Source organism: Vanellus vanellus (assembly GCF_965231255.1).
Source record: "Vanellus vanellus genome assembly, chromosome: 25".
Taxonomy (NCBI): Eukaryota; Metazoa; Chordata; class Aves; order Charadriiformes; family Charadriidae; genus Vanellus; species Vanellus vanellus.
The window spans coordinates 2,604,755-2,629,467 of NC_138930.1; the positions used below are offsets into that span (position 1 = coordinate 2,604,755).

General features: G+C 46.0%; 1 protein-coding gene across 2 annotated transcripts; it reads left to right on the plus strand.

The window, feature by feature from the left end:
- Positions 1 to 553: 553 nt before the first annotated feature.
- MED26 (mediator complex subunit 26) lies at positions 554 to 24,034 on the plus strand. 2 transcript variants are annotated; one of them, XR_014270027.1, is made up of 4 exons: positions 554 to 663; positions 19,172 to 19,246; positions 20,609 to 23,543; positions 23,932 to 24,027. XR_014270027.1 is itself a non-coding variant. In XM_082495196.1 (3 exons), exons 1-3 carry the CDS (start codon positions 589 to 591, stop codon positions 22,301 to 22,303), a joined length of 1,845 nt encoding a protein of 614 aa, XP_082351322.1. In that variant the 5' UTR covers positions 554 to 588; the 3' UTR covers positions 22,304 to 24,034. The 2 variants fall into 2 exon arrangements, 1 of the variants encoding a protein (XP_082351322.1); XM_082495196.1 differs by having other exon boundaries at positions 20,609 to 24,034.
- The last annotated feature ends 679 nt before the right edge of the window (positions 24,035 to 24,713 follow it).

The following is a 24,713-nucleotide window of genomic DNA, read 5'->3' on the forward strand; positions in this document are numbered from 1 at the left end:
TCCGGCGGGGGCCGCCTCCCGCCGAAGGGTGGCCAGCGGAATCGCTGACGGCCGGTAGGCGCCAGGGGCGGGCGCTGGGCGGGGAGGCGGCAGTCGCTACCCTCCCCTGCGGGCCGGGCCCCGCGGCGGCCGCCCGCCTCCCCTCACGGGCGCCCGCCCGCCATGCTCCGCCGCTCCCGCCCCGCCGCGCATGCGCGCACCGCTCCCCGCCGCACTGCGCAGGCGCGCCCTACGCAGGGCCTACCGCGCAGGCGCCCTCCGTGCCCGCCGGTGCGTGCGGCGGGGCGTCAGGGGCGCGCCGTGCGTTACGGCGTCGGGCGTGTCCCAGGGTGCCCTGCGCGGGGCTGGCTCCTGCCCACAGTTGAGTTTGGCCCCGAGCGGAACGGTCGGGCCCGGCCCGGTCGCGCCGTTGCGGTTCCCCCCCGCGCCCCGCTGCGAGCGCCGCCGTCCCCGCCTCGCGGGGAGCGAATCATGCGACTCCGGCTCCCCGAGGAGGCCGCCGCCGGCGAGTGAGGAGCCGCCGCCCCGGCCCGGCCTGGCCCCGCCGCCCGCCCGCCCCGGCCGCAGCCGCCCCGCTTCGCCCAGGCAATGACAGCGGCTCCGGCCCCCTCCCCGCAGCAGATCAGGGACCGGCTGCTGCAGGCCATCGACCCGCAGAGCAACGTGAGTACGGCCCGCCGGGCCCCGCCGCAACCGTGCCGGCAGCGCGGGGACACCGGCCGCGGGCCGCCCGCCCGCCGCTCTTCCCCCCCGCAGCCGCCCGGGACTCCCGCCCCGCCGTCCCCCGCCGCTGCCCGAAGGGGTGCCGGGGCCGCGCGTCCGCCGCCTCCCGCCGGGACCGCGGCCGGGCTCCTCCCCGGGCACCGGAAGCCTCCGCTGCGGGCGGTAGCGGAGAGCTCCCCGGCGCCCTGCCCGCCCGGGGTCCCGCTGCCAGAGGCGTCTCGCCGCCCGCTCCCCTGAGCCGGGACCGCGGGCCCGCCCTGGCGGTGGCACCGGATGCCTCTCCCCTCCTCCCGGGGGGGCCGCGTCCGCCGCCCCGCCTGCCGCCGCCTCACGGCACCCCCCGGGGTTCGGCCGGCGCTGCCCGGCCATGCGGCGTGCGGCCCGGCGGCCTCCCCACGCCAGGCCGCGGCTCGGGCGCGGCCTGCAGGGGGCTCTGGGCCGGGCTCCGCCGCGGCTCGCCGGGACCTTCCGGGGCGCCCACCTGTTCCTCGGCCCCTGCGGCCGCCTCTCGCCGGGGCCGTGGGGTACCGTGGGATACCCCGGGCTCCGGGGGCACCGGGAGGACTTCGACGGTGGCTTCGGGGCTCTGGAGCTACTCCAGCACCGGGCAGCCTCCGTCTTCGCTGTTATCCTTTCCTGCAGTGCGCTAATGAGCTTATCTGCTCCTTCTGGGATGTAGTGTAAGCGCAGAAGTCGGCGTATATTTTACCTGTGAGTGGCCTTAATGTTTAAGTGGCGGTTATCCAAAGTATCATTTACTACTTTTAAGGGTTGTTTTTTTTTTGGCACGTTAAAGCAGTTCTCTGCTTAAGTGTTTATTACTGTGAGAGGGCTGCAGGGCCTGCAGTCTGTCCGATTTGTGAATCTTGGGTCAGCGGTCAGGCCAGCGGGATGCACAGGTGGGTTTGCTGTGGCCGTCTGCAGTTTGTGGGGGCAGCTACGGGTGCGTCAGGCTGAACGCCTGTGTGTGTGTGTTCTTCCAGGAGGCTGGGTATGTGAAATGCTATTTTGGTTCTATTAAAGTCATACCTGCTGCTGTCTGAACAAGTGACTTTCTGTAATAGACCCGTATTGAAGTCTTAAAGTAGCTAATAAAGTTAGTGCCATCTGGAAACGTTCCGGCATGGCCTGCATGTGACATGAAAACTGAAGAAAAATCACCCTTCTTTAGCAATCCCCTGTGATGTGCATTTGTCACCAGCTGTAATATTACATGTTCGAGTAACAGTAATGAATTATAATGGTAATTGTGGGCTTTTAAATGTCAAAGTTGTTTGAGTTTGCAGTACTTTAACGTGGATCTTGCTGAAATGTCAGTTAGTACACTTCATGAATTTTGTTTGCTCTGGCTTCTCTTTTTGTGGCTGCAAATTTTTCGCTTTACATTAGGCCGAGTGTCAACCTAGTTTAATAAAATTGTAACAGATCTATGGTGTCTTTTGACTTCAAAACTGTCAGCAGCAATGGTTACCCTAATTCTGGTGTTACTTTCTAAAACACAGTGGCTGTGCGGAATGAAGCAGCCGGGAAATACATGTTGTGATGGATACTTTTCCCTTCCTCCATACGTTAATGTTACGTTACTCTGCGAACGCGCTTGCAGTTTGGTTGTGATGAGGGAGACCAGAAATAACCAGGCAGCTGTCTGCGAGGGGAAGTCAGAGCATCGGCCAGTAGCTCTGCTGAGCTTCTGACAGGTCAGTAGCCCCATAAGCTGAAGAGTAATGTATGTTAAATTATAATTCTACATACTTGATACTTATCCAGGGCAATAATTGGTGGCAGAAAAATCAGCCCATTGTTTAGAAATGCCTGTAGGCAGGGGGCTGTCTTCCATTTTAACCTTTTCTTCGAAGGAGAGCAGAGGTGGTGTAGTTGAGATCCATTGTGCAGGCTTAACTCTTGGACTGCTTTCTCCAAAGTGCATAGAATACATGGTAAACAATTGGAAAAAGCTGCCTCGCATGGTATTTTCACAAAGGGGAAAAAATAAACTTAAATTTTGAACACACTTAAAAGCAGATTCTGAATTTAATCTCACTTGGGCACCAGCGTAAAAGTATAAGAAACTGTTCTACTGTTTTCCTGTAGAAGAAGTCAATGCAGCTACGAGCTGCAGCCCTTGTGGGCACTCACAGAAAACTCCGGTTACTTTCTTCTGGCTTTTAGAATCTTCTCCTAAAAGAAGTGGTTGCATTCAAACTTACAGTATTCATTATTGTGACTGACTTCCTTGTTTACCGAGAAAGTCAAGCTTTGAGGCCTGGATTTCATTCAGGCTCTTCAATATAATTGTCCGTGTGTGTATGTGCGTGTTTCTGGAGAGGGTGAAACCTGCATTAATATTGTCAGGTGTGCAAAAAAAAAAAAGCCCCATTTTGTGAGGCGGAGGAGGAGGAGGATGTGGTTCTTTATAATAGTGCTTTACTGTGGGGTGCTGTAAATTTAAGCTTCACTGATACATTTTCTAATACAAGCTATTTCTCCAGTGTGGATATTTGTTCCAGTAAAGGTCTTTGCCGTATATACAAATGTTGGTTAACTCTGAGGTCCTGCCTTAAATTAAAAAAAAAAATAGATAAGTTTCCTTACCTGTGTTGGGCCGAACTGGTCAAAATAACCTTTTTGCCAAGTTTTCAGAACCTGCTTGCTTTGAGAAATCTTCTTTGTCGATTGTTCATCTTTAACTGCTACGTGAAGCCGTGCTGACTCAGGAGTGATGTTTTAATTGTACACGTGTATTTAGCACTTGAGACTTCTTCTAGTAATTGCTGCGGAATGTATTTATAACTTAGTTTCACACATTAGTTCAGAATTTACACGGGTAACCTCTATTTCAAAGGAGACCTATAAGAAATAAGCTATTTTTAAAAAATTACATCATGTTGGAAGCCACCCGGGATGTCTGGTATTATGTCTTCATTTATTCAGCCTTTTCCCCTTGAAAAAACATATGGGCAAACTACTTCTGCTGCGTGACTTAAACACTAACTATCAACATCAGTTTCCTTCCAAGGCTTGTGTGTTAGCGAGACCGTACCAAGACTCGTGTTGGAGGAAAGCGTGAGTTTAGTGGTGTCACCCGCAACGACGGGTGATGTGATGTTCTTGCAGGAAAAATCCTTTTCCTGGAAGAACCGTGTTGAAACGGTAACTGGAGAAGAGCGTCCGAAACCATACTGTAGCGTTTGGGTGAGGTCTTACAGAGGAGATACTCCTCGGTTCTGGTAGAAGCAACGCTGTTCCCTTCGGGCTCAGTGTGCGGAGAAACCACCTCTTCCACCAAGCAGAACACCTTCGCCTTGTTAAATTGTGCTCTCTGCTCTTCGGGGAATTTATTACCTGGTGTCAGGAATAATGAGATCTGGTAGTTTTTGCTCTGTGGGAAAACCTGTCGTTTCCAACTGCCTGTTCGAATTGTGCTTGCAATTAAATGGTTCCTCATCCTGAATATGTAGTGATCTTTTCCTGACTTTAAATATTAGACAATAATTTAATTATTTGCCATTAATACCACTCTGTGATGCAAAGCCAGCTTTGGTTTGAGTAACAACCCATTGTATGCCTGCTGTGTGCTTGGAGTTGGTTGTAAACCCGGCTGCCATTCATGCAGTATTTCGGTTGGCCTCGCTGCTCAGACCTTCAGGAGAGGTCCGTGATCTGAATTATTAATAATAAATTGGTCCATGTGTTGTAATATGTTAAGTAGTGCATTGGCCTGGGGTGATCTTCCAGTTGACACATGAGTTGCATAGTTAAAGATGCTTCCATGGTGCTTTCTGTATTGATTGCTTTACCAAAGTCCTAGAAATAAATGCTTCTATCTATTATCAGTGATAAATATGCTTTCTAGAATTGAGTTTAAAAAGGGGGGGAGAAGGTGCCAGGCACTGCTGTGAATGTCCAGAGTGGAGAAGGGACGATGGTTCGCTTTGGGAGGGTTTGGGGGATTTCTCTGGACGCAGGGAAGCGTTACGTGTGGGCGAAAGTAGCCTAGGCATGGCTTTTGCTTTAGCTTTATCCTTTTCTGTGAGGCCTTAATGAGCTTATCAGTTTGGAGGAAGCTGCAGCGTGCGGAGGGGCTGGGACCTGTTGTACCGCTCACTGGGTTTGTGTATTTCCTTATTGTAGCTCATCTCGTTTCAAGCAGCATTTTGTGCATCAGGGCAGGGGACTGTGTTTCAGGTGTGCAGCGAAACCTGCGGGTGGTTGTGGCATTGCCTAATGTGTAGGGGCTGGAGTGTCATTACCGTCTCAGTCCTGGCTTCCAGATAAGATTTGGACCTGATGTCACAAGTTCCATTGTATTCAGCTTCTTCATAATTTTAAATAACCTTAAGTGAGGATGACTGCTTTTTTGATGCTCTGTGTTGTAAACACCTGGATTCACTTGAATTCACCCGATTGAGGGTGAACAACTGGGTACAGTTGCTTTCTTGGCCTCGGCTTTGCAGCTTTCCTGTCCACCTCTTTCTAAAATAGCTTTTTGGCTCGGTGGAAGCGTGTTCCAACAGTGCCTGTGACACTTACACAGGTGTAACTACTGAGGTTAACTAGTCCCGGTTAGCGCTTGTCTGGTCAGTCACCGGTGTAGTCCCGGCCAGTTTATTATTGGTGGTAATACTGTAACTTTTGGAGGGGGTTAAAAACTTTGCGTTTGCACAGCACCCCTTGCAGTAATGAGACCATTAGAAAGTTGGAGGCTGCCAAGACAAAATCTGAGCAAACAAATGTTGCAGGGAGTTTGGGTTGAGGGGTCAAAGCGAGGGGAATGCCAAATTGCCTTTCTATTGTTAATTCCTTGAAACTCCCCGGGTTGCAGTGATGAGGGCAGTAGTCATTTGCTCTTAAGCTGTAATTTGAGTGTTTGTTTCGGCAGCAGTGACAATTTAAATAACACCCACTTCTTACTCCTGCTACACACACCCATTTGATGTGTGCAGGTGCAACTATTTGCCGGATCGTGTGGTGAACTGAACTGCGGAATTGATCAGGGTTTAAAAAAGAAAAGATAGTACTACTTTTTTTCCCCAGGTAGTTCTTGATGTAGCTCCATTACCTGATAAAACTTCTGGTACATCACTAATAGCACTGGCACAGGTGTGGCAGCAGAATTGGGTATTAAATTGTTTAAATAAGTCTGGAAGCTGTAAAGTGGAGCGTCGTTTGCTTCCTCGTGCTTCCCTACTGCCTGGGCAGGCTGCCTTGGGGCCTCGTGGGAAAGAGGGATGTGTTACCTGGAAAAGTTCACTCGTCTGTGTTCTGAGACGAGAGTGGATGCCTCATGGTCGGGTTCCTCTTGTAGAGGCTTTATTGTCACTGTCCCTTGTGTGTGGTTCAGAGATGTCTGGAGTCGTACCCTGCACTTGCTGCTGTGCAGTAATGCAAGGGCTCGGCACGTGTTCCTGGCATAAACGCTAGGAAATGTCATGGATATCCAGGAGGACGCTCCTGAGCAGTGAGCCTCGCAACTCCAGAGTAGATCACCTTACGCCAAAGGCTGTGTGGCTCCAAATAATCAAAAATTGGCTTGGCTTAAACTCACAAGCGTGCACCAGCTGAACCTGCCAGTGGAGCTGCGCCTGGCGGGAGAGCTGTCGGGGTCCACATCTGCTTCGCTGCGTTCCTGCTCCCTCCCTTGCGCTGCCACTGGCTGGCTGGTGACCCCGTGCCGGGCCAGCCCAGGGACTCACCGAGCCAAGCCCTGCCTGAAGCGGGGCTCCTCTGGGGCCTCTTCCCCTGCCCCGGCTCTTCGTGGCGCAGGGAGGTGGCAGTGGTGGCGCGGAGTGGCAGCTGGGGCAGCGTGGGTGGCGAGGAGAGGTGACGGTGTGGTAGTGGCAGCCCCAAGCGGGACGAGCTCGAGCTGTCGGAGAGCAGCACCCTCCCGCCAGGCGCCTCTCGCTTTGTCAGATTGTTTCGTTAAGGGGCATCAGGCTTTTCAAATCCAAACGGTGAAACTTTGCGGCACGTAGCCGGCTGCACACACACCAGAGCACGGAGTTTCGGTGAGAAGTGAGCGCTTGGCTGGCTCGGAGGCTGGAGGGAGGAAGCGCTGGGAGGGACAGTAACTGATCTAACACATTTTTCTTGATACAACCATGAAGCAGTTTACTGAATGGAAAAACCAAAGCTTTGTAGGTGGAATAAACATCAGGAATACTCTCTGACAGTCACCACGAACCACAGCCTGGAAAAGACAGCTGATGTGCAAGATGCACATCCTTCCAGGAGAGAGGTGCTACAACAAACTTCCCAGGCAGCGGAGAACCCGAGGCTGCAGTTTCCCAAGTTCCTGACTCGGGGCAGCTGTGCTCCTGCGGCCGCTGGTGCAGGCGGGACCCTGCGCTAAGCCCTTTCGGTGCAGGGGGGCACACAATTACCCCAAGAAAGCAGTGAGCCGAGGCAGCTGAGCGCAGGGTCCTGGGAGAGCTGGAGCTGGGCTGGGACGGGCACAGGGTGCAGCTGGGTCAGGTCCTGCTGCCGAGCTCGGCACTGCAGCCTGGCACCGGCACGGGCGGGAGGGACAATACGTGCCCGTCAGAAGCTCCCGAGTGGGGAGAGACCAAATCCGTCTCTTAGAAAATACGAATACCTTTGGCTTAGCCTGTGTTTCAGCAGTCTGGACCTAGGACAGAAACGCCAGTTTGTCACTTGTTAGGGTTTTGTGCAGTGAGGTGAGGGTGAGCCCAGTTTAGCAGTGTGTAAGGTGTGGGTTGTTGCCTCTCTTCAGGGTTTTTGGTACGGCCAGATGACACAACGGCGCTGTCACTCTGGCACCTTTGGCTCCTGATCAAAGTAGTTTCAGAGCAGCTGAAGGTTTTTCTCCCGGTGTCCTGGGAGCGAAGAGCCTTTTCCAGTTTCTTCAAGGAGCTGCTGCAGTTGACAAGTAGAAGTTTGGGTTGTTTTTTTTTCCGGAACCACAAAAGTTTCAGGGTAGGGAAAGCAGGAATCGATTCTGCCTACTGGGGAAATTTGGTGTTAATTAAGAAGCACTTCTTTTAAGGCATAGTTACTCCACTGTGTTAGATTTGGAGTTAAAATTAATGTCAGCATAGTTTTTATAAATAAAAAAAAAAAAAAAAACACATCTGTTTTGGCTGATAACGCTTCAGTGCTATCTCAACTCGCCCATTTTGTGCTTGATGATAACTTCAAATAGACTTTTTGGTCTGTATAACATACAGTATGATGTGGCCCCACTTACACACTTGGTCTTTAAAGAAATATTTAAGGTAAAGGTAAGTACATCACATTCAGTTTAATGTAAGTGTAGGTTTGTTTATTGAGTATTCTAACAGCTAAATTATTCTTTCTACAGGTAATTCCTGCTTTCAGTGTTTGGAATAATATTTAAATGGTAGCAAATTGCTTTAATTTGAGGTGCAATCTGCTAAACTTAACAGCGTGTCAGTATTTTCTGGGGCATGGCTTTCATGGGGCAGTGATGTGTGCTGAAGTGTGATTGTTAATATCAAAGTATACAATTTTCAGCATGTCCAAACAGTCGGTGGTAGAAATTTCTATTGAGGAATCACTGTAAGTAAAACGCAATTAGTTCTGTTTTACTGAACAAAGTGGTTTTCTAACATAGCAGTTGGGGAGGAGAGGAATCCTACGTCCGAGTCTGTCTGTAGTATTCAGCAATGTACTTAACTGGGTGTATTTTGAAACTTTGTGCCGTAAAGATGATTGTGCAGAGGTGGAAGTCTTGTCTAAGAGTGACAGCCAGCGCTTTGTGGAGCTGCTTTCTCACACGCCGTTTTCACGCAGAATCGGCTTGCTGAGTATCACGATTATACTGCAGGTCTAAATTAATTTATTCTTTTTTGGGGGGGGGGGGGGTTAAGGATTGTTGAATTTTTGAAGGTATAAGAACATGTTTTTTTTTCCCAGGTTACTGATGCACATTCATAACTTGTGCTGGAAGTTTGCTGAAGACATCTATGACCAGCTCTGAGGTTCTGTAGCTCGAGCTGTCCCTTAAGCGGCGCCCTTTGGGCTGGGGGGGGGGGTGGGCAGTGTGCACCACTGTGCTGTGTAAATTCATTGCATGGGGAGGAACGTTTGTGTCCCTATAGAAGTTATCATCCTGAAAGTTCCAGAAAAATGTATACCTCAATATTATAGTTTATCCTCGGAGAAACTGCAGTTGATTCTTGAATAGAGCTGAGCGTAGTGAGATGGAAGAGAGGAAGATGCAAGAGCTGATGTTTCAAATGTGTTGGCCCAGGTGGGGTGCCTGCGGCGTGTGCTTAGGGGGCGAGCACGCTGGTTAACAATCTGCCTCCATCACGAAAACTGTCTCCATTGTCATGTGTGTAAGAGTTTTGGTCTATCAAAATACGAGTTTTCACTTTGTGTAGCATTTTCTTCACTGGCATTCTTAAGACAGGCTGCCGGGGGACTTCAGCATCAGTGGGGCGTTCTTAAGTGGAAATCATTGAGTTTTGCGCTCCTAGATGAGAAATAAGGAGCGCCAGGTTGCAGCTTCCTGAGTGTTCTGTGTTTAAATATAAATAAAATGCTGATGGGGTACTGGGTTGTTTTGTCCTGTCACAATCTCACTGACCAACTGGTCTTAAAAGTGCAGTAGCCCTCCAACTGGTAAGCCCTGAGATGAAAGGGGGTTTGCTTATGGTCCTTTGGGGGGAGATGTTTTTTTTTCCAGCCAAAGATAGAAAACTCATTTTGTTTCTAAGTAGCTGCTAATGATTGTGCCACTGTATGGAATGGCTGAACATTCTCAACTGATTATCGGGGGGTCATCGCTTTGGACAAGTTATGTTCTCCTGAGGACCTGCACAGTCTTCAGAGAATGGAAGTATTTGGAAATGAGTGACCTGCAGCAGCGTTTTTGTCTAGAATTTGGTGAGCAATAATTCTAGGAGATGGGGAAATTTATTTCAATTTTTTTTTTGCATATCCATAAAGCTTTTCTACGGTATGTCCTGACGGAAATTCTATTAGTAGTTGCTGTTGAAAGGATACAGCGACTTCTCTCCAAACTCCATATTTAAAACTTTCCCAATTTGTAGGGCTGTTTTTCTCAGGTTTTGTGAACAAATACACTATGCTTAAATTCTCATGAGCAGTCATACAAGCATGTTGCACTTCTGTGTGATGAATTAATAAATTCCACAATGCCGTGTATTCAACAGGCTCTCACCTCAACCTCCTTTATCGTTTAAGGAGTCAGGGGAGAAGCTTCCCAGCATTTTGAGAAAAGTTGTCCTGCTGCGTATAAAAGTACACCAATGTGGTGATAGATGTGTTGTTTTGTGGTTTTTTGTTTTTTTTTTTTTTTTTTTTTTAAGAAAAGAGTGAAGAGTCTATATTGTGGTGACATTAGTAGGGCTTTTCTGTATTACATTCAGATATAAACTGCTTTGTGTTAACAGCTCTGGGCAGATATTCCATGTGATGGGTAACATAATATTTAAGAACTTCAGAAAGCTCTTGACCCTTTGAAGCTGTTCTCATCAAGTCCTTAAATGCGTGTTGCATAATTTTAAATCTCCACTAGTTCTCTGGAGTGCATTAAGATTAAGCAGGTGATTGCAGAATGATTCTGTCCAAGCGATGCCTTTAAGGGTCATTCTCATAATCTGGTTCGGTGTCTGACTTTGCTCTCACCATGAGGCAGGTGGGTAATAATGGGGAGTTCAGGAGCGCTGCTGTGCTCCGCCAGCACCCGCCTCTCCTGCATTAACACTCGGCGGTGGCTTCTGGGTTCCCCGAACAACTGCCATCAAAGTGCAGACTTTGGGCTGAGGGCGTGGGTCTCTCCTTACCGTGGAAAGCACCAAGATCATGATAAACCAAAAGGGCACATCTTAAGGCTGAGTTTTCTGTATACTCTGTATTATTCTGCCTGAATAATCCACAAACTCTGCATTTCTCTCTTGTTGAAGTGGGACTAGCCATTCCTGTGACTTTGCACAACAATCTCATTTTATGGCTCTCTAAATTTTTAAGCAGTAATTTTGGACTTCAATTCACGGTTTACAATAAGTAGTAGCTACCAAGTTGTATGTGGGTAAAGTTTCTGTACAGGTAGAAGAGGGGGAGAAATGGTTATCATGTATACAATGAAACTGTATCGTGATTAGATGTCCTTAGGACCAGTGTAGTGATTGGGTTTTGTGTGTTACTGGTGTGTTCTATGGCTTTTATTTATTGTGCTGAAATAATCTGTAGCGATTGCTGCAGCTGGAGGGGGGACACGCTGCATTATTTCATACTCTTTGATTGTGTGGCTCAACACTTGACAAATCTTGTTCTGTAAGACATGCTACGTTGTTCCGCTGAACATTAAACACGTTTGTAGCTGGCTGTGTGATGGGTAGTATTTATACCAGAAGGCAATGGTGCATAGGGCTGGTCAAACCTAATAGTTGCCGTGGTTATTCTTGTTTTATTATGCTTTGTTTTGGCAGGACCGTGCTGCATTAGGAATGTGCTCAGGCGTTGAGGTGCAGAGGGGTAAGCATCAGGTGGCCGAAACAGTGATACGAAGTGACTACAGAGCCCGAGGGGTGACGAGCTGCCTGCGAAGGCCGGGACAGCTGTTGGGCATTTCTGGGGTCACGCTCATTTGGGTGCTGTGTGGGGTGCTGAGCCTGCCCGCTCTGGTGCAACAGCAAATTTCAAAGTGTGGGATTTTGTAGGTCCTTCATAATATAAACTGCTTCATCTAACTACCAGTATATATCTCTTTGAGAGGACAGAAATTAGAATTACTATTTTGAGTCTAGTTCGGACTAGGTAGGAAAAGGGTGTTTCGGTGTGTTTCTACTACCTGCTGTTCAGTGTCTGTGCCCTGGGTGTGCGTCGTAGGGGTGCGTGGCTGGAAGGGACTTCAGGAGGCGACATGGTCCATCACCTTTACTGGGATGGCATCACCTGTATAAAACAACTCCTTCCAGACTTGTTCGATCTGTTCTTAAACCTCTGGAGTGGCTATGGAAACTATTTGAGAGCTCATGTGAGTGCATTGGTGGCTCTCTGGTTATTCCTAATACGTAATCAGTATTTGTCTTGTTGCAAATTAGGCCAGTGAGCGTGAAAACAGTTGATCACCATTTTCTTTATTATGACTAATAATGCATAGGCAGGCTTATTTTGAGCTTTGTGAGCCTCCTCCCTTTTTTTAATACTGTGTGAATTTGAGTACTTAAACTTTTTCTTACTACCCATGTTTTCAAAACCTCTTATCACTGCTCACCTCTGAACTCCTCTTTCTATACCTTCTTCTTGAACTGCGATACCTTGGGATGAACGTGTAATTCCAGCTGAATGTGGTTCCTGTGCCATTCCTTATCAGTATAGTGTGTTGAGTGAAGAACAAGACTAAAATTCTCTTGCCGTGGTAGATACCATTGAGGCCGTGTTCTGCCCCGCTGTGACAATGACTGCCGGGGTTTGTGGTCCGCAGAACCCACTCCTCTTCTTACTCTGTTCCCTTTTCTTGAATTTGTGCCACACCTGTCTTTCCAGTTCAATAGTATTTCATGTAACTAACCTTCACTTCAACAACTGGGCTAATAAATTTGTTCCCCAAAAAGGTTTTGCCCAACTTCATAGTCTGGTGGTTTGGGGGGTTTTGTGGCGGGGGAGGGGTGTGTGTGTGTGTCATATTGCAGTGAGTCTTCTCTGTTTCATGTTCAACCGAAGGGTGGGCACTACAGGTACAATTTTTATGATATTTACAAAATGTTTAGTGAATGTTAAGCTGACAATTATTCCTCTCTGTAGTAGCGTCTTCCAATTATCGGCTAATAAATACGAATAGAGAAGAGTGTTATACTGTTGTTTGTTTTCTATTTGCCTTAAAGACCTCTTTCTGTAGAGCAGGAAGACTTCCCCCAATGTGCCACTGCTCTTCTGTGACCTCATTATGTTCTGGGTGTGCGTCTTGTCTCCATAATCTGTATTTTACTGCCTCTTATATCTCACTTTCTGAATGACTCCGCCGATGGATAGTCCTTTCATTGGTGGTTTCCTCTGTCTTGCATGATGTGTTTTCCTGCTACGTCTCGGCCAGACTTGAGGGCTTCTGCCAGGGTTAGACATCCCCTTTGGAGTGGACGGTGTAGAGAAGAGCCAGAGTGCTGTCAGCACTTGCCAGCTGCTCTGGATTTGTCTCGGGGCCGTTTGTAACGGGGCAAACTGTGGTTCCTGCTGGCAAACTCCTCTAAATCTCTTGGCTGCTGTAGTCTCTCTACACCTTACTGCCGTGCGTACAGACTGCCGAAGGGTAACGGGGCGAAACTGTTGTCTTGCTCAAGTGAAATATTTCAGGTCTGCTGATTTCTTCGCAATGCGGTATTTTGTTGGAATCTGACCTTACTCCTGTGTGATGATCCTGCCTTTGTAAAGTGTGTATGGGTCGGTACCTGGATGATGTTACTTTACCACTAAATAAAGCCTAAGTACAAATAAAATATATGCAAATAGTTTAAATTAGACCTGGAAATTTTCAATCCCGAGGTAGGGATATCCGTACAAGTGCTTGCTGTGCCTTGCCACTTTTTTGACTGTTCTTCGTAGTCAGGCAGCATTTCTTCTACCTGTTGTTTCGCAGCACAAATTTCTGATGGGTGGTCAAAGCACGGACTCCGAGTGAATTTCTCTGTCGTAGAAGATGCTCTCGGTGGATGACTTTTGAGCCAAATCATTGATTCCTTCATGTTTAAAGATCCACTTTACTAAATACTATTAGAAAACTCTCCTCCACCTGTAAGACTTCTGTGTACTGGTGAATACTTGAATTCCACTTAGCAAACTGACTTTCAACGTTTTCAATAATTATGAACAAAGTAGTGCATGGTCATCTTTTTGGTACATCGTTTCGGTGAATAGTATCTCGTGTTACCCTGTCTTTAGACAGCATCATGTCACATTGCAGGTAGGGGAAACTGTTAATAGATCAGTTGCAAGGGAACTGAACTAAATACCAGCAGGTTGTAACCTGAATTCTAACTTTGTGTGTTTGGTCTGTATCTTTGGGAAGGAAAAAAAAAAAAAAGACATTATAGTTTACTGTTCACGATATGTATCATTAGTGCCTGGTGTCTAATGCATTCTATATGAAGTGCCAAATAAACACTATACTACTGTATTTCCATTGCCGCATTTAAATAAAGCCTACCATGAATAGCAACTTTTCTCTTCTTACTTCTTATTCTGTGTTTCAGATTATTATGCAATGAAGTAGCTCTTATACAAATGCAGTGCTGGGGGCAAGATCTGATACTGATGCCCCGGTCCAGGATAGGAATTGGTGCTTAGATAGAGGCAATTGCTGCACCGCTTTGGAGAAAATAGGCGCGAGCGGGTGAGGCTGCTGGCGGGGCTGTTGCTGTACCTCCTTTTGAATGGGCTCTGCCTTCCTGGCAGCTTCAGCAATATTGACCTTGAACCCGGGATTTTTTTAAACGTTATCTTGCGCTACCAAAGGATATAGGTGGCCCGTAGATATATGGCAGTTTCTATAACTACCCAATAAAATGCTGCTGTCTCTTGGAGCAGGGGAAGACAATAAAAAATGGTACAAATGCTCCTGTGGACTTCTGCATAGACGACACTGCGTTTCTGATACTCACTGCCAACAGAAAACACCAACGTGGCAATAGAGATCTGCATTTGTATCTGTAGGACAGATAGAAAGATCTGTTTAGTCTTCCGCAGTGGGTCCATGTCTCTGTTTGCTTTTGTGAAATCACTTTAATGCTACAGGAGGGGAAATGTTACAAAAGTATTTTCTCTGAAACTAGCAAAATATTGAATATTTTTAGCATATTCTGAGGAAGTAAGTTGAAGTATGATAACACATACGTTCTCTCAAAGCCGGTGTCTTCTGGTATATCTGTATAGTCTGTTTCAAAATGGTTACAGTGGAGTCAGATTATCCATTATTACAACCTGTGATTTCAGGAGGATAATAGTGTTACACTTTGGGTTTGGAAAAGTTTCAGTGACGAGGGACTGTAGACATGCCAGGCCCAGTGCAAATACCCATTAGAAACTTCTTCGGGTACTAACGTGACCCATGTGAATGATGATGCTCTGCCAAAAGATGCCTTTTAGTGCTGTTAGGTGAACTTTATGCAATTAAAAAGAACCTTTCTAGCCAGAATCCAGTAGGATAGGAATCTAAGTTAACGATATCACTGCAATTTTTTTTGTAATTGTGCACCTACCTCTCAGGTTTTGTGTTAAAGGAAATACCTACTCCTCCTCCTACTCCAGGCCTGTAGAACTAATTGTCTCAGCAACATCACTCTTGCTAACTCAGATCTGGTTTGTCACCTATCATGGTCTGGTCGTACATGCCAATTAGAAAACATTCCTGTGAAACATCTAAAAACAAACAGACAAATAAACCCCACCCCAAACCAACAAACAAAAAAAACACACCACCACCAAAATTGCTTCAGTCAAATGAATGTTTCTGTAACATCTGTTTCTGAGGCAGTGGTGGAGGTTGTGCGGCATGTCAAAGCAGTCCCGAGGAAGCAAGAAAGGTGTTCCACTGGTACTCCTGTTGTGTTTTGTGTCTGGACTGGTCCGTAGATGGAGGAAGAGAAGCAAAGCATAACATAACATGTGAGTGTGCCAGTCCAACATAAACACATGCTAGCCCTTCCGCACCCCCGGCACGTGGAAACGGTGATGGCAGCTCCTGCGCGGGTGCTGAGTTTGCTGCTGTTCTCCAGTCCGCCCGGGAAGGAGGCAGTGGAACTGGAGGTGGCAGAGAGCAGCTGTACGTTAAACTTCCCAAACCCGAGCACGCTTTTTATCCTTTTAAACTGCTGTGTAGCACTTACCCTGAAGTTAGTTACTGAATTGTTCTGCATTTATAAAAGCTAAAATAGGATTAAGATGGCAGTTAAAAAAGGGAAATTAAGCTGCTTGATCTTTTCCAGAGAGTTCAGAAACCCATGCTTTTGTCTGAGGCTGTAATAAAAACATTTAGTGCTTAACTTGGAAGAGATCTCAGATACCAGTAGTAAGCTCCAGCGTATGGCTGAATGACTTGAGGAGACTTGCATGGAATAAATAAGATTTGGTTTTTTGTGACTGTCATTAGGGTTGGCTGGAAAGGATTATCGTAGATGACTCAAAGCAGATGTTCTCCAGTAAACTTTCGAGTGAATTAGTCTGTGTGCCAGTCGATCTTCACAACACGGCAATAGCATGGGGTAATTTGAAATGCCGTATAAATTATTCTTAGCTGTTTTCTGCAAGGTCCTGGGGTTGCTTCATGGAAGTTCTTGTTTTGGGGTGGTAGTAACGGGTTGTAGTGTAAGTAGACAAAGGCAAATAGAAACCAAAAGGATGTGCAAGTTCCTGAGACGCTGACTTAGGCAATTGTACTCTTGACCAGCGCCTGGGAGAGCAATGCTGCCCGCCTCCCCTGTCCCGCTCTGCTTTATGTTACTGTGCCTATCTGCCGTGTCGCCAACCAGCATTTTTAATAGCAGCGCTTGCGTTAATAAATTATCATTTCTGGTGCTGCTCAAGGTAGGATGATGCCCTGGTAGGTTTTGTAACTTCAGTCTTATGTCAGTTATGTGACAATATATTAATTCTTTTAAGCCAGGAACAGATGGTTTATGGTAAAGATACTGGTGCGCGATACTGGTGTGCTGCTGTTATCGAAGTAGGTGTCTTCACATTGGATAGATAATACTTGAGGCATTTTGGGGTCAGCATCTTGTTTTCATCGTAGTGTTTAACTATACCACAAGAAATTTCGTAAGTCTATATTATTTTGAAATAGTTGAATATGATTTTTATTATAAGCTTCCCTTTATGGCAGTTTGGGTGAAGCATTCCAAGAAAACTACACAAAACTCCTGGGGAAGGGTGGAGCAGTTGTTGAACCTGCCTGAACAATTTTTTTTTTTTTTTTAAGAACGTTTCCCTGCAGCTCTGAAAGAAGGGAAAATGAGAGGAGCTTCTTGCAGTTGATCCGAGCGTGAGCCTTCATGCTCCTTGCAGCGGTTGCTTCAGAGCGACAGCGTGTTTTCAATTGGATACAAATGTGTGAAGAATCTGAAATGGGTGTTTTGTGTGTTACCAGAAGTTGAGCGATCGGCACAGGCCCAGCGGTGCAGGGCTGCTTTCACTGCCTTTAATTGGCACCATGTGTCCCTCAAAGGAGGGAATGAAGTAACAGTCTGTCAGTCCTGGTGCAGACCTGCTCCCCAGTAGGTGATTTTAGCGTTCGGGGGTATCCACAGATGCGTATTTGGGTATATTGAACCAAAGGCAAAGCTGTTGCTGGAAATTCCCTGTAGGTGTGTATATACATGAGCGTATCACTTTCCACATCTTGACCTTTTGATGGACTGAGGATCCTTTTGTGCCATCGGTTTGTCATTTAGATAACAAATATTAGGGGATTACCAGTAACTGCAAAAATAATTGTACCAATTATTGTGGTGTGCAATACACAGATCCTCTTTGCACTCTGGTAATTCGTAGTCTCAAATATGTGTTGGGAAGGAGAGTATCATGTTTTGCAAGTCTAAAAATGTTTGTCTGGAAACTCCCAGAATTGAGTATTAGCTATTCTAAGTGCTCTGGTTCTAGAAACTGGAAAAAAAAAAAACAAACCAACATAACCCTGGTGTTGCGTATTACTTAAAACTGTGGTGCCAAATTATCCTTCCTGGGCACTGAGGGCAGTGCAAGGATCACAACAGGTAAGAAAGTCAGTGCACTGAAGTGAAATAGTAAGAACTAAAATATGTCAAAATACGTGCTATTGCTGCTTTAAAGCTTCAGCGGAGTTTTACCAGACCTGATGGGGTGGTGGGCTTTAAATATCTGCGGAGGCATTGTAGTTCCGTGAAGAGAAGACCTTGACAAATTAGTTCATCTTTGGTCTGAAGTCAGTTTTATAACCTGTAAGAGTTGTAATCATTCAAAGCCCATATAGACTTTAAACGTAAGTTGATAAAAGCAAATCTAAAAATCAGGCAGAGTGTTTCACTGCTGCCGGCTTTATCCAGGTATCTCCAACGTGAAGCAGTCCTGCTGTGATGGAAAAGACATTGTCTGTGCACAAGATTTTCTGAAAGGAAGAGACTGTCTCCTGATTCTCCTGCTGTATCTTAACAGAAGGGTAGAATTGACTTGAAAAAGCTAACACTTACGAACTTGCAGTCTTGTTAAAATGACGAATCTTGCAGCGGAGTGTGCGGCTGGCAGGGCAGGGCTACCTGATTGAGGCTCTGATAAGACGTTAGGAGAACGTGGAATCTCTGCAGAGGTTCTTGCTGCGAGATTTTTCTCAGATGCAGTTCATGTCCAGTTGAGTCACAAATGCAATTAAGCAATAAAAGACACTGAATCAAGTTTTCCTTTGCTTGTCTTTTAAATCTATCTACAAAGGTGAATTAGAAATTCCAGGTTTTGGTGCTTTTAGCATCAAGTAATGGAAGTGCGGATCCCTCTGTAGTCTGGGGTTTCTCATAGAAATAATTAAAATCGTACTTGTACTTAGCATCTGCAGGTTGGGGGAACTGCTTTTGTGTGCTGCTTACTCACGTGTGCAGAAACGCTGCAGTGAATCCCATCAGAAAATCTGCTCCGTGCCTTGGTAATGTGATGTGAATTTGTGCAGGAAGTCCGCACCATCTCGCTTCTCGGGAAACGCAGTTCTCCAGCGAGTGTGGCGTTTGGAAGGCGTCTGCTTCCCCTGGTCCCCGCGGTGCTGGTGGTGCTGGGTGATGGTCTGAGGACACCTACTGGGCACAGCGCTTGCTTCAGCTCTGCTTTCACGCTCGGAGGAGTTTATACCTGGGTTTTTAGACTCTTGGTGTGCAGCTACAGCAAGCATCAGTATTTTGAACAAAACTGTAGAATGGTGACTTGTGTAAATCTAAAGCAGTGCTTAAAGGAATAAATGCGGGATTTGACTCGGTGCTCTCCTTGGTCCGTTTGGCACTTATGTTTCATAGAACCATAGAACGATTTGGGTTGGAAGGGATCTTGAAGCTCATCCAGTGCCACCCTCTGCCCTGGGCAGGGCCACCTCCCACCAGCCCAGGTTGCTCCAAGCCCCGTCCAACCCGGCCTTGGACACCTCCAGGGATGGGGCAGCCACAGCTTTTTCCCAGTTAGGCTGTGGGACAATTAGCTAATGCCTTCGCTAAGGGTGTCGGAATTTTGCTACTAAGTCACACTGGTTTTATTGCTAATGTTTCCTTTAGTTTTACATAAGAGCATGTTTGTTACAGCTCCTGCAGTTTCCAACTAGGTCAGTTAAGTGTCCTTGTCCCTATTCTTTGAACAATCAGCTCCCAAAAGCCAGACAGTGTGATAGCAATTTTGTGATTAATGCTTCCAGCAATTATAAAGTGGAAGGTCTTAAATTACATTTGATAACTAAGACCTGTGCATGAAACATGAAGTGACTTTGTCTTCCTCGTTGCAGATCCATAACATGGTGGCAGTGCTGGAAGTGATCTCCAGCCTGGAGAAATATCCCATTACCAAAGAGGCACTTGAGGTATGTCACCCTCTGAACATCGCTTGATTTTTGTGTGTATGAAAGGATGTTCTCTGCCTATCTAATTTCCATAAGAGCTTTTCTTGAAACAATAGATTGATTGCAAAGGATTCACAATTAAGATATTATTTTGTCCCTCTCGTGCTGCTTCTGACATCTCAATGCACTCACAGTGATTCTTTCTGGATTCAGATCAGTATTCTGCGCAGCACAGCTCCTGTTTGTGTGGGCACTAAACTAATCGTTACTTGCTGCTGGTTAATTCTGTTGTATTCTGCAACATCGTTCTGCTTGCTGAAGTACAGGTCACCTTTTTAGGTGTTTGGTGACCAAGCACCAAAGAATCTGAAATAGGAATATTGTTACTCTGCGTCTATAAAATTAATCTTAAATTCAGTTAAGCAGGTTTCAATGCCTGATGTGGTTGGTGAGACAAGGTGTGGTAAAAGCTGAAGCACGAGGTAGGACACAGCTGCAGCCTCACTGCCCACGTTATGAACAGAGCCCAGAAGTTTTTATGGCTAAGTTATCTAACTTTTTTCAGTCTTTATATTGAAATTATTGGTGTTACTTGCTTTTAACTGTTGCTTAACTACAATTCCAGCTACACTTCAACGTATGTATCGCAACATGTTGCATATTTCTCTCACCGTCCGGTCTATGTTTTCCTTTGAAGTGCTTTTCTTAAGTAATCTGACTTGTGGAACAATTCTTTGTTTTCAAATGTGCTTTGGGAACAATCAAACACTTCCTTCCGCTTATGAAACCACTTTGGGACACCGTAGGAATGCTTGTTTAAAACGGTCTTTCATACCCTTTTAAGATACTGGGGAGTGAAGGGAGAGGAGAGATGGAGGAAGAAGGTAGGATATGAGTCGTACCTGGCTAGTCAGGTTTGTGAAACGGAGATTTTTATTGTCAATGTATTACTGTAACAGGTGAAGATTCTGGGATTTTTGTCCCTTGCCTCTTTCTGCAGATCTTACACTTTCGTTGTGATAAACACGCACCTTTTCTGCCTTGGGTGCTGCGTTTCCCCTCAAATCTGAGCTTGCACCTTTATTCTCAAGATTTGTGCTGATTAAAGAATTCCTTTCTGATGTTTTTTGCAGTTCATGGCTCTAGTGCTTTAGCCAGGGAATAAAGACAGGGTGACTTGAAACCTACAGTAGGTTTCATGTTGCGTGGCAGAGCACTGGACCAACTGGACTAATCCTTTCCAAAAAGATTAATTCAGCACTTCAGTCTTTCGTGGGTTTTCACTAGGTATTTCTTTGTGTAAGCATTACGAAGCAGAAATTTGCCTTAAGAATTTTGTTTAGGACGATACCGGTTTGTAAAACAACTTTTCTTTCTTTATAGGAAACGAGACTTGGGAGGCTTATCAATGAGGTGAGGAAGAAGACATCCAATGAGGAACTTGCCAAACGTGCCAAGAAATTGTTGCGGAATTGGCAAAAGTTGATAGAACCCGTAAGCCAGAATGAACCAGTGCCAAGAGGGTTGCCGAATCCACCTGGATCAGCAAATGGTGGTGCTCACAACTGCAAACAAGAAGCGCAACTTCCTGCTGTGGCTGGATCAAAGCCAATCAGCGAATTGAAGAGCAGGAATGATATACAGAAACTAAATTCTCCAAAACCAGAGAAACTGGGAAATAGGAAAAGGAAAGGTGAACACAGGGATGGGCATCAGGGCCCTCCTCCCCCAAAAGTCTCCAAAGCTAGTCATGAAGTATTACAAAACTCTTCGCCCCCTCCAACAAATGGCATTGGAGGTAGTCCTGAAAATTTTCCTAGTCCTGTAGATGTAAATCTACATGCAGGGCCTGAAAGCAGCAGGACAGAACTCAGTGAAAATGATAAACACAATAAGATCCCGGTAAATGCTGTAAAACCTCACACCAGTTCTCCAGGACTTGTAAAACCTTCAAGCACTTCCTCGTTATTAAAGACTGCAGTGCTTCAGCAGCATGATAAATCGGAAGAAACCACAGGACCGCACCAACCTAAGAGTCCTCGCTGTTCCTCGTTTAGCCCTAGAAGTGTTCGGCATGATACTTTTGCTCGGCAGCATACTACGTACTCACCAAAGGATTCGATGCCTAGTCCATCTCAAAGGTCTCAGTTCTTAGATTCCGCACAGGTGCCATCACCGCCACCATCCTTGATGCAACCATCAACACCTCCGATGTCAGCGAAAAGACTGGAGTTCCCTCAGCAATCAGTAACTGAGGTGTCTCAGCAATGGCAGGAGCAGCAGGTACCTTCGGAAAGCCAGCACAGGCACACAGCAGGGACACTTCAACAGCACACATCTCCCAGCTGCAAAACCAGCGCCCACCCCGGGGAATCTCTCACGCCACACATGGGCTTTTCCCAGGACGCTTCAAAAATGGACAGTGATGATGCTGCTTCAGGTTCCGATAGTAAAAAGAAGAAAAGGTACCGACCCAGAGACTATACGGTCAACTTGGATGGGCACGTGACAGAAGGGGGTGTGAAACCTGTGAGATTAAAAGAGAGAAAACTCACTTTTGATCCCATGACAGGACAGATAAAACCTTTAACACAGAAAGATCCTTTGCAGGTAGAAATCCCTGCGCTTACTGAACAGCACAGGACAGAAACGGAAAAGCAGGAGCAAAAGCCCAACCTGCAAAGCCCCTTTGAACAAACGAACTGGAAAGAATTATCCAGAAATGAAATCATTCAGTCATATTTAAACAGACAGAGTAGCTTGCTGTCTTCATCAGGAGTACAGACTCCAGGAGCTCACTACTTCATGTCTGAATATTTAAAGCAGGAGGAAAGCACTAGAAAAGAGGCTAGAAAGACTCACGTTCTAGCTCCTAACAGCAAACCTACAGACTTGCCTGGGGTCACGCGCGAGGTCACAAGCGATGACCTCGACAGAATACGCGAACATAACTGGCCAGGCGTGAACGGTTGTTACGACACACAGGGTAACTGGTATGATTGGACGCAGTGCATATCCTTAGATCCGCACGGGGATGACGGTAGATTGAACATCCTGCCTTACGTCTGCCTAGACTGAGTACAGTTTTGCTAAAAATGCTTTTACATCTGCAGTTAGCAAAAACGGCAGACACTATGCCACTTAATGATGGAGAAAGCCTCCTGTCCTGGACAAACAGGCCCAACGAGCAGAGGGTGTGAGGGAGCTGGTTCTTTACAGCTCTTTCCTTTAAATTCTCCTTTTTGTGAAATGCTGCTACCAGTTTACTAACAATTGCAAAGGAAGGCATACGAAGGTTGATAAATTGAGTTCAAAACTCTATAGCGAGCCAGCTATAAAAAAGTGTTAGTCCCCAAGAAGTGAAGAGGATTTCCAGCACTTTCTGAATGCCGGAATCTTTATTACAGGCAGGTACAGAGAAAATTGTGGAAGTTACCTTAACAAAATATGCATCTATTTATTTGACTTGATTTGGGTTTTTATTTGGCAGTGAGATATCCGAGAGACAATGTGCAAAAACTGTAGTTTTATTTGTATCACATCTCTGAACATGATTGCGTTGTTTTTTTTTTTTTTAAAGTCATGTGGTACGGAGATTGGGTTTTAAACAGCAGGTGTTGCACTGCAGGCTGGGAGACCAGCTTCAGCTCAACATTCCATAGGCATCCACATATTTTAGTCTGGTTTCAGTTTAAATCCAGTCTCTGAGAAATGCTGCAAAAACTAGATGTTTAACGATATTTTTGATCCCACCACCACCAGCCAAATATTTTTTCCTCCTTTTCCCTTCCTGCAAACTTCTAGGAAAAAAGGAAAAAAAAAAAAAAAAAGAAAAAAAAAAAAGAAAAACCACCTTTTCTAGAATCTAAATGTAATGAGGGTGCTACAAGTTTGTAACTGTACTGTGAGAGGGAAAAAGGAAGCCTGTTTGTATGCTGGAAATATACTTGTTACCATTCCTTTAGATATTGTTTGCCTTATGGATATCCATCATAAACGCAATTTGCAAAAACAAAGAGCCTTAGTGAATGTACAGTAACTAGACTTCTGTGTTCTTGGGATGCAGAAGGGAGCAACTTTGCTATTTGGTCCTTTAAGTGGACACATTGTGATATAAATGTGGAAATAAAAAAAAAATTTGCACAAAACAGTTTGTGAATTATTTATACTGAACTCATTTTTTTAAAAGTTTGCTCAATTCAGACCAGCTAAGGGATCACCGATGCCGGGAATCCACCGGAGCGGTGTGGCGAAGCTGAATCCCATGCGACGCTATCAAAAGCAGCTGCCTGTTAGGGATATTCGAGATGTCTTCCAAGTACGTTGGTGGGATTCAGTCGCACAGGTTGGATGTTTTTTTAACTCTGGTTGCATCCAGGGTCTGGAGACTGATAACCCGATTGCTGTTAATGTACCTCAAAGTCTAAAAAGGTCATAGTTCATCTTTTTTTCTCAGTAACTTTGTACTATATTATTCCTAATTGTTAAAATGCTTTCTAAAGCAGCCTGGTTCAGTATAGAGAGCTAAGAATTTCTAGTGACTGTAATTGCTTTAACATTTGGGACTAGTTGTTTTCTGCAGTCCCCAGTGCTGGCCTTGTGTCCAGGGGAAACGGGGAGGGGACACGATACCAAAAATATTTCTAGGTTTAGTGATGTTAACTCTGTTTAACCCCTTTGTGCTGGATCTCGCTTCTGCGGAGAAGAGCCTTGGCGAGAGTTCTGCCTTTGAGAGCAGAGTCAAGCTCTTACCTGATTTTAAAAGGGGTGTTCCTTGCCAGATATGCATTGCTTCCTTCCACGGAACACAACTGATAAGGTTTGGTTTATTTTTAAGTCCTTCTTGTTTAAACCTACTGCTTTTGTGATCTGACTGGTATCGAAATGTGTGAGTGTCTCGGAAATCTTAACTGATATCTGTTTGCTTCCATTTCTGAAATCGGAGAGTGAAACCAGAAAAAAGTGCTTACCAAATAATGTTTCCAAGTATATTTTCAGTTTACTTCCATGTTGTCCTTCTGCAGTTGATGAGATCAAGCACTGTGGTTTAGACTGGGGGAGAGCTGCCATCGTGCAATTCAGAAAGGGAGTTTTGATGGTAGAGGGCTAAAGAGCTGGTCATTTTGGAAAATTGCCTGGGTTTTGTTTATGTGAAAAATATTGTGCATCTTATCTCCCCTCCTGCCCTGTCCCCCTCTTTCCCTGAATGGTCTTTTTTAGGAACAGGGTCCGTGCTCTTTTGAGGCCTTTGAATATAGGGCAAATTTCAGGAAATTACAAAGTATTACATTACACTTTATAAACCCCATCTTTTTCTCTACTGCTTCCATTTCTGGTGCAATCGATGGCCTTTGTGGACCACGCTCAGTGAGGTGACGCCCAAAGTTCATCACTGCTTTCAAATTACATCCAGCTCTCGGGAGGGAACTGACCGTGCTGGTGCTCCTGCTGCTTGAGGGAGCACCGGCCGTCGGAGCCAGCGCTTTCC

Bases quoted from the DNA above. Each gene is read 5' to 3' on its own strand.
- MED26 (XM_082495196.1), top strand. From the start codon at position 589: ATGACAGCGGCTCCGGCCCCCTCCCCGCAGCAGATCAGGGACCGGCTG. The intron at 664-19,171 runs GTGAGTACGGCC...TCCTCGTTGCAG, and splicing joins CCATCGACCCGCAGAGCAAC to ATCCATAACATGGTGGCAGT. The intron at 19,247-20,608 runs GTATGTCACCCT...CTTTCTTTATAG, and splicing joins TTACCAAAGAGGCACTTGAG to GAAACGAGACTTGGGAGGCT.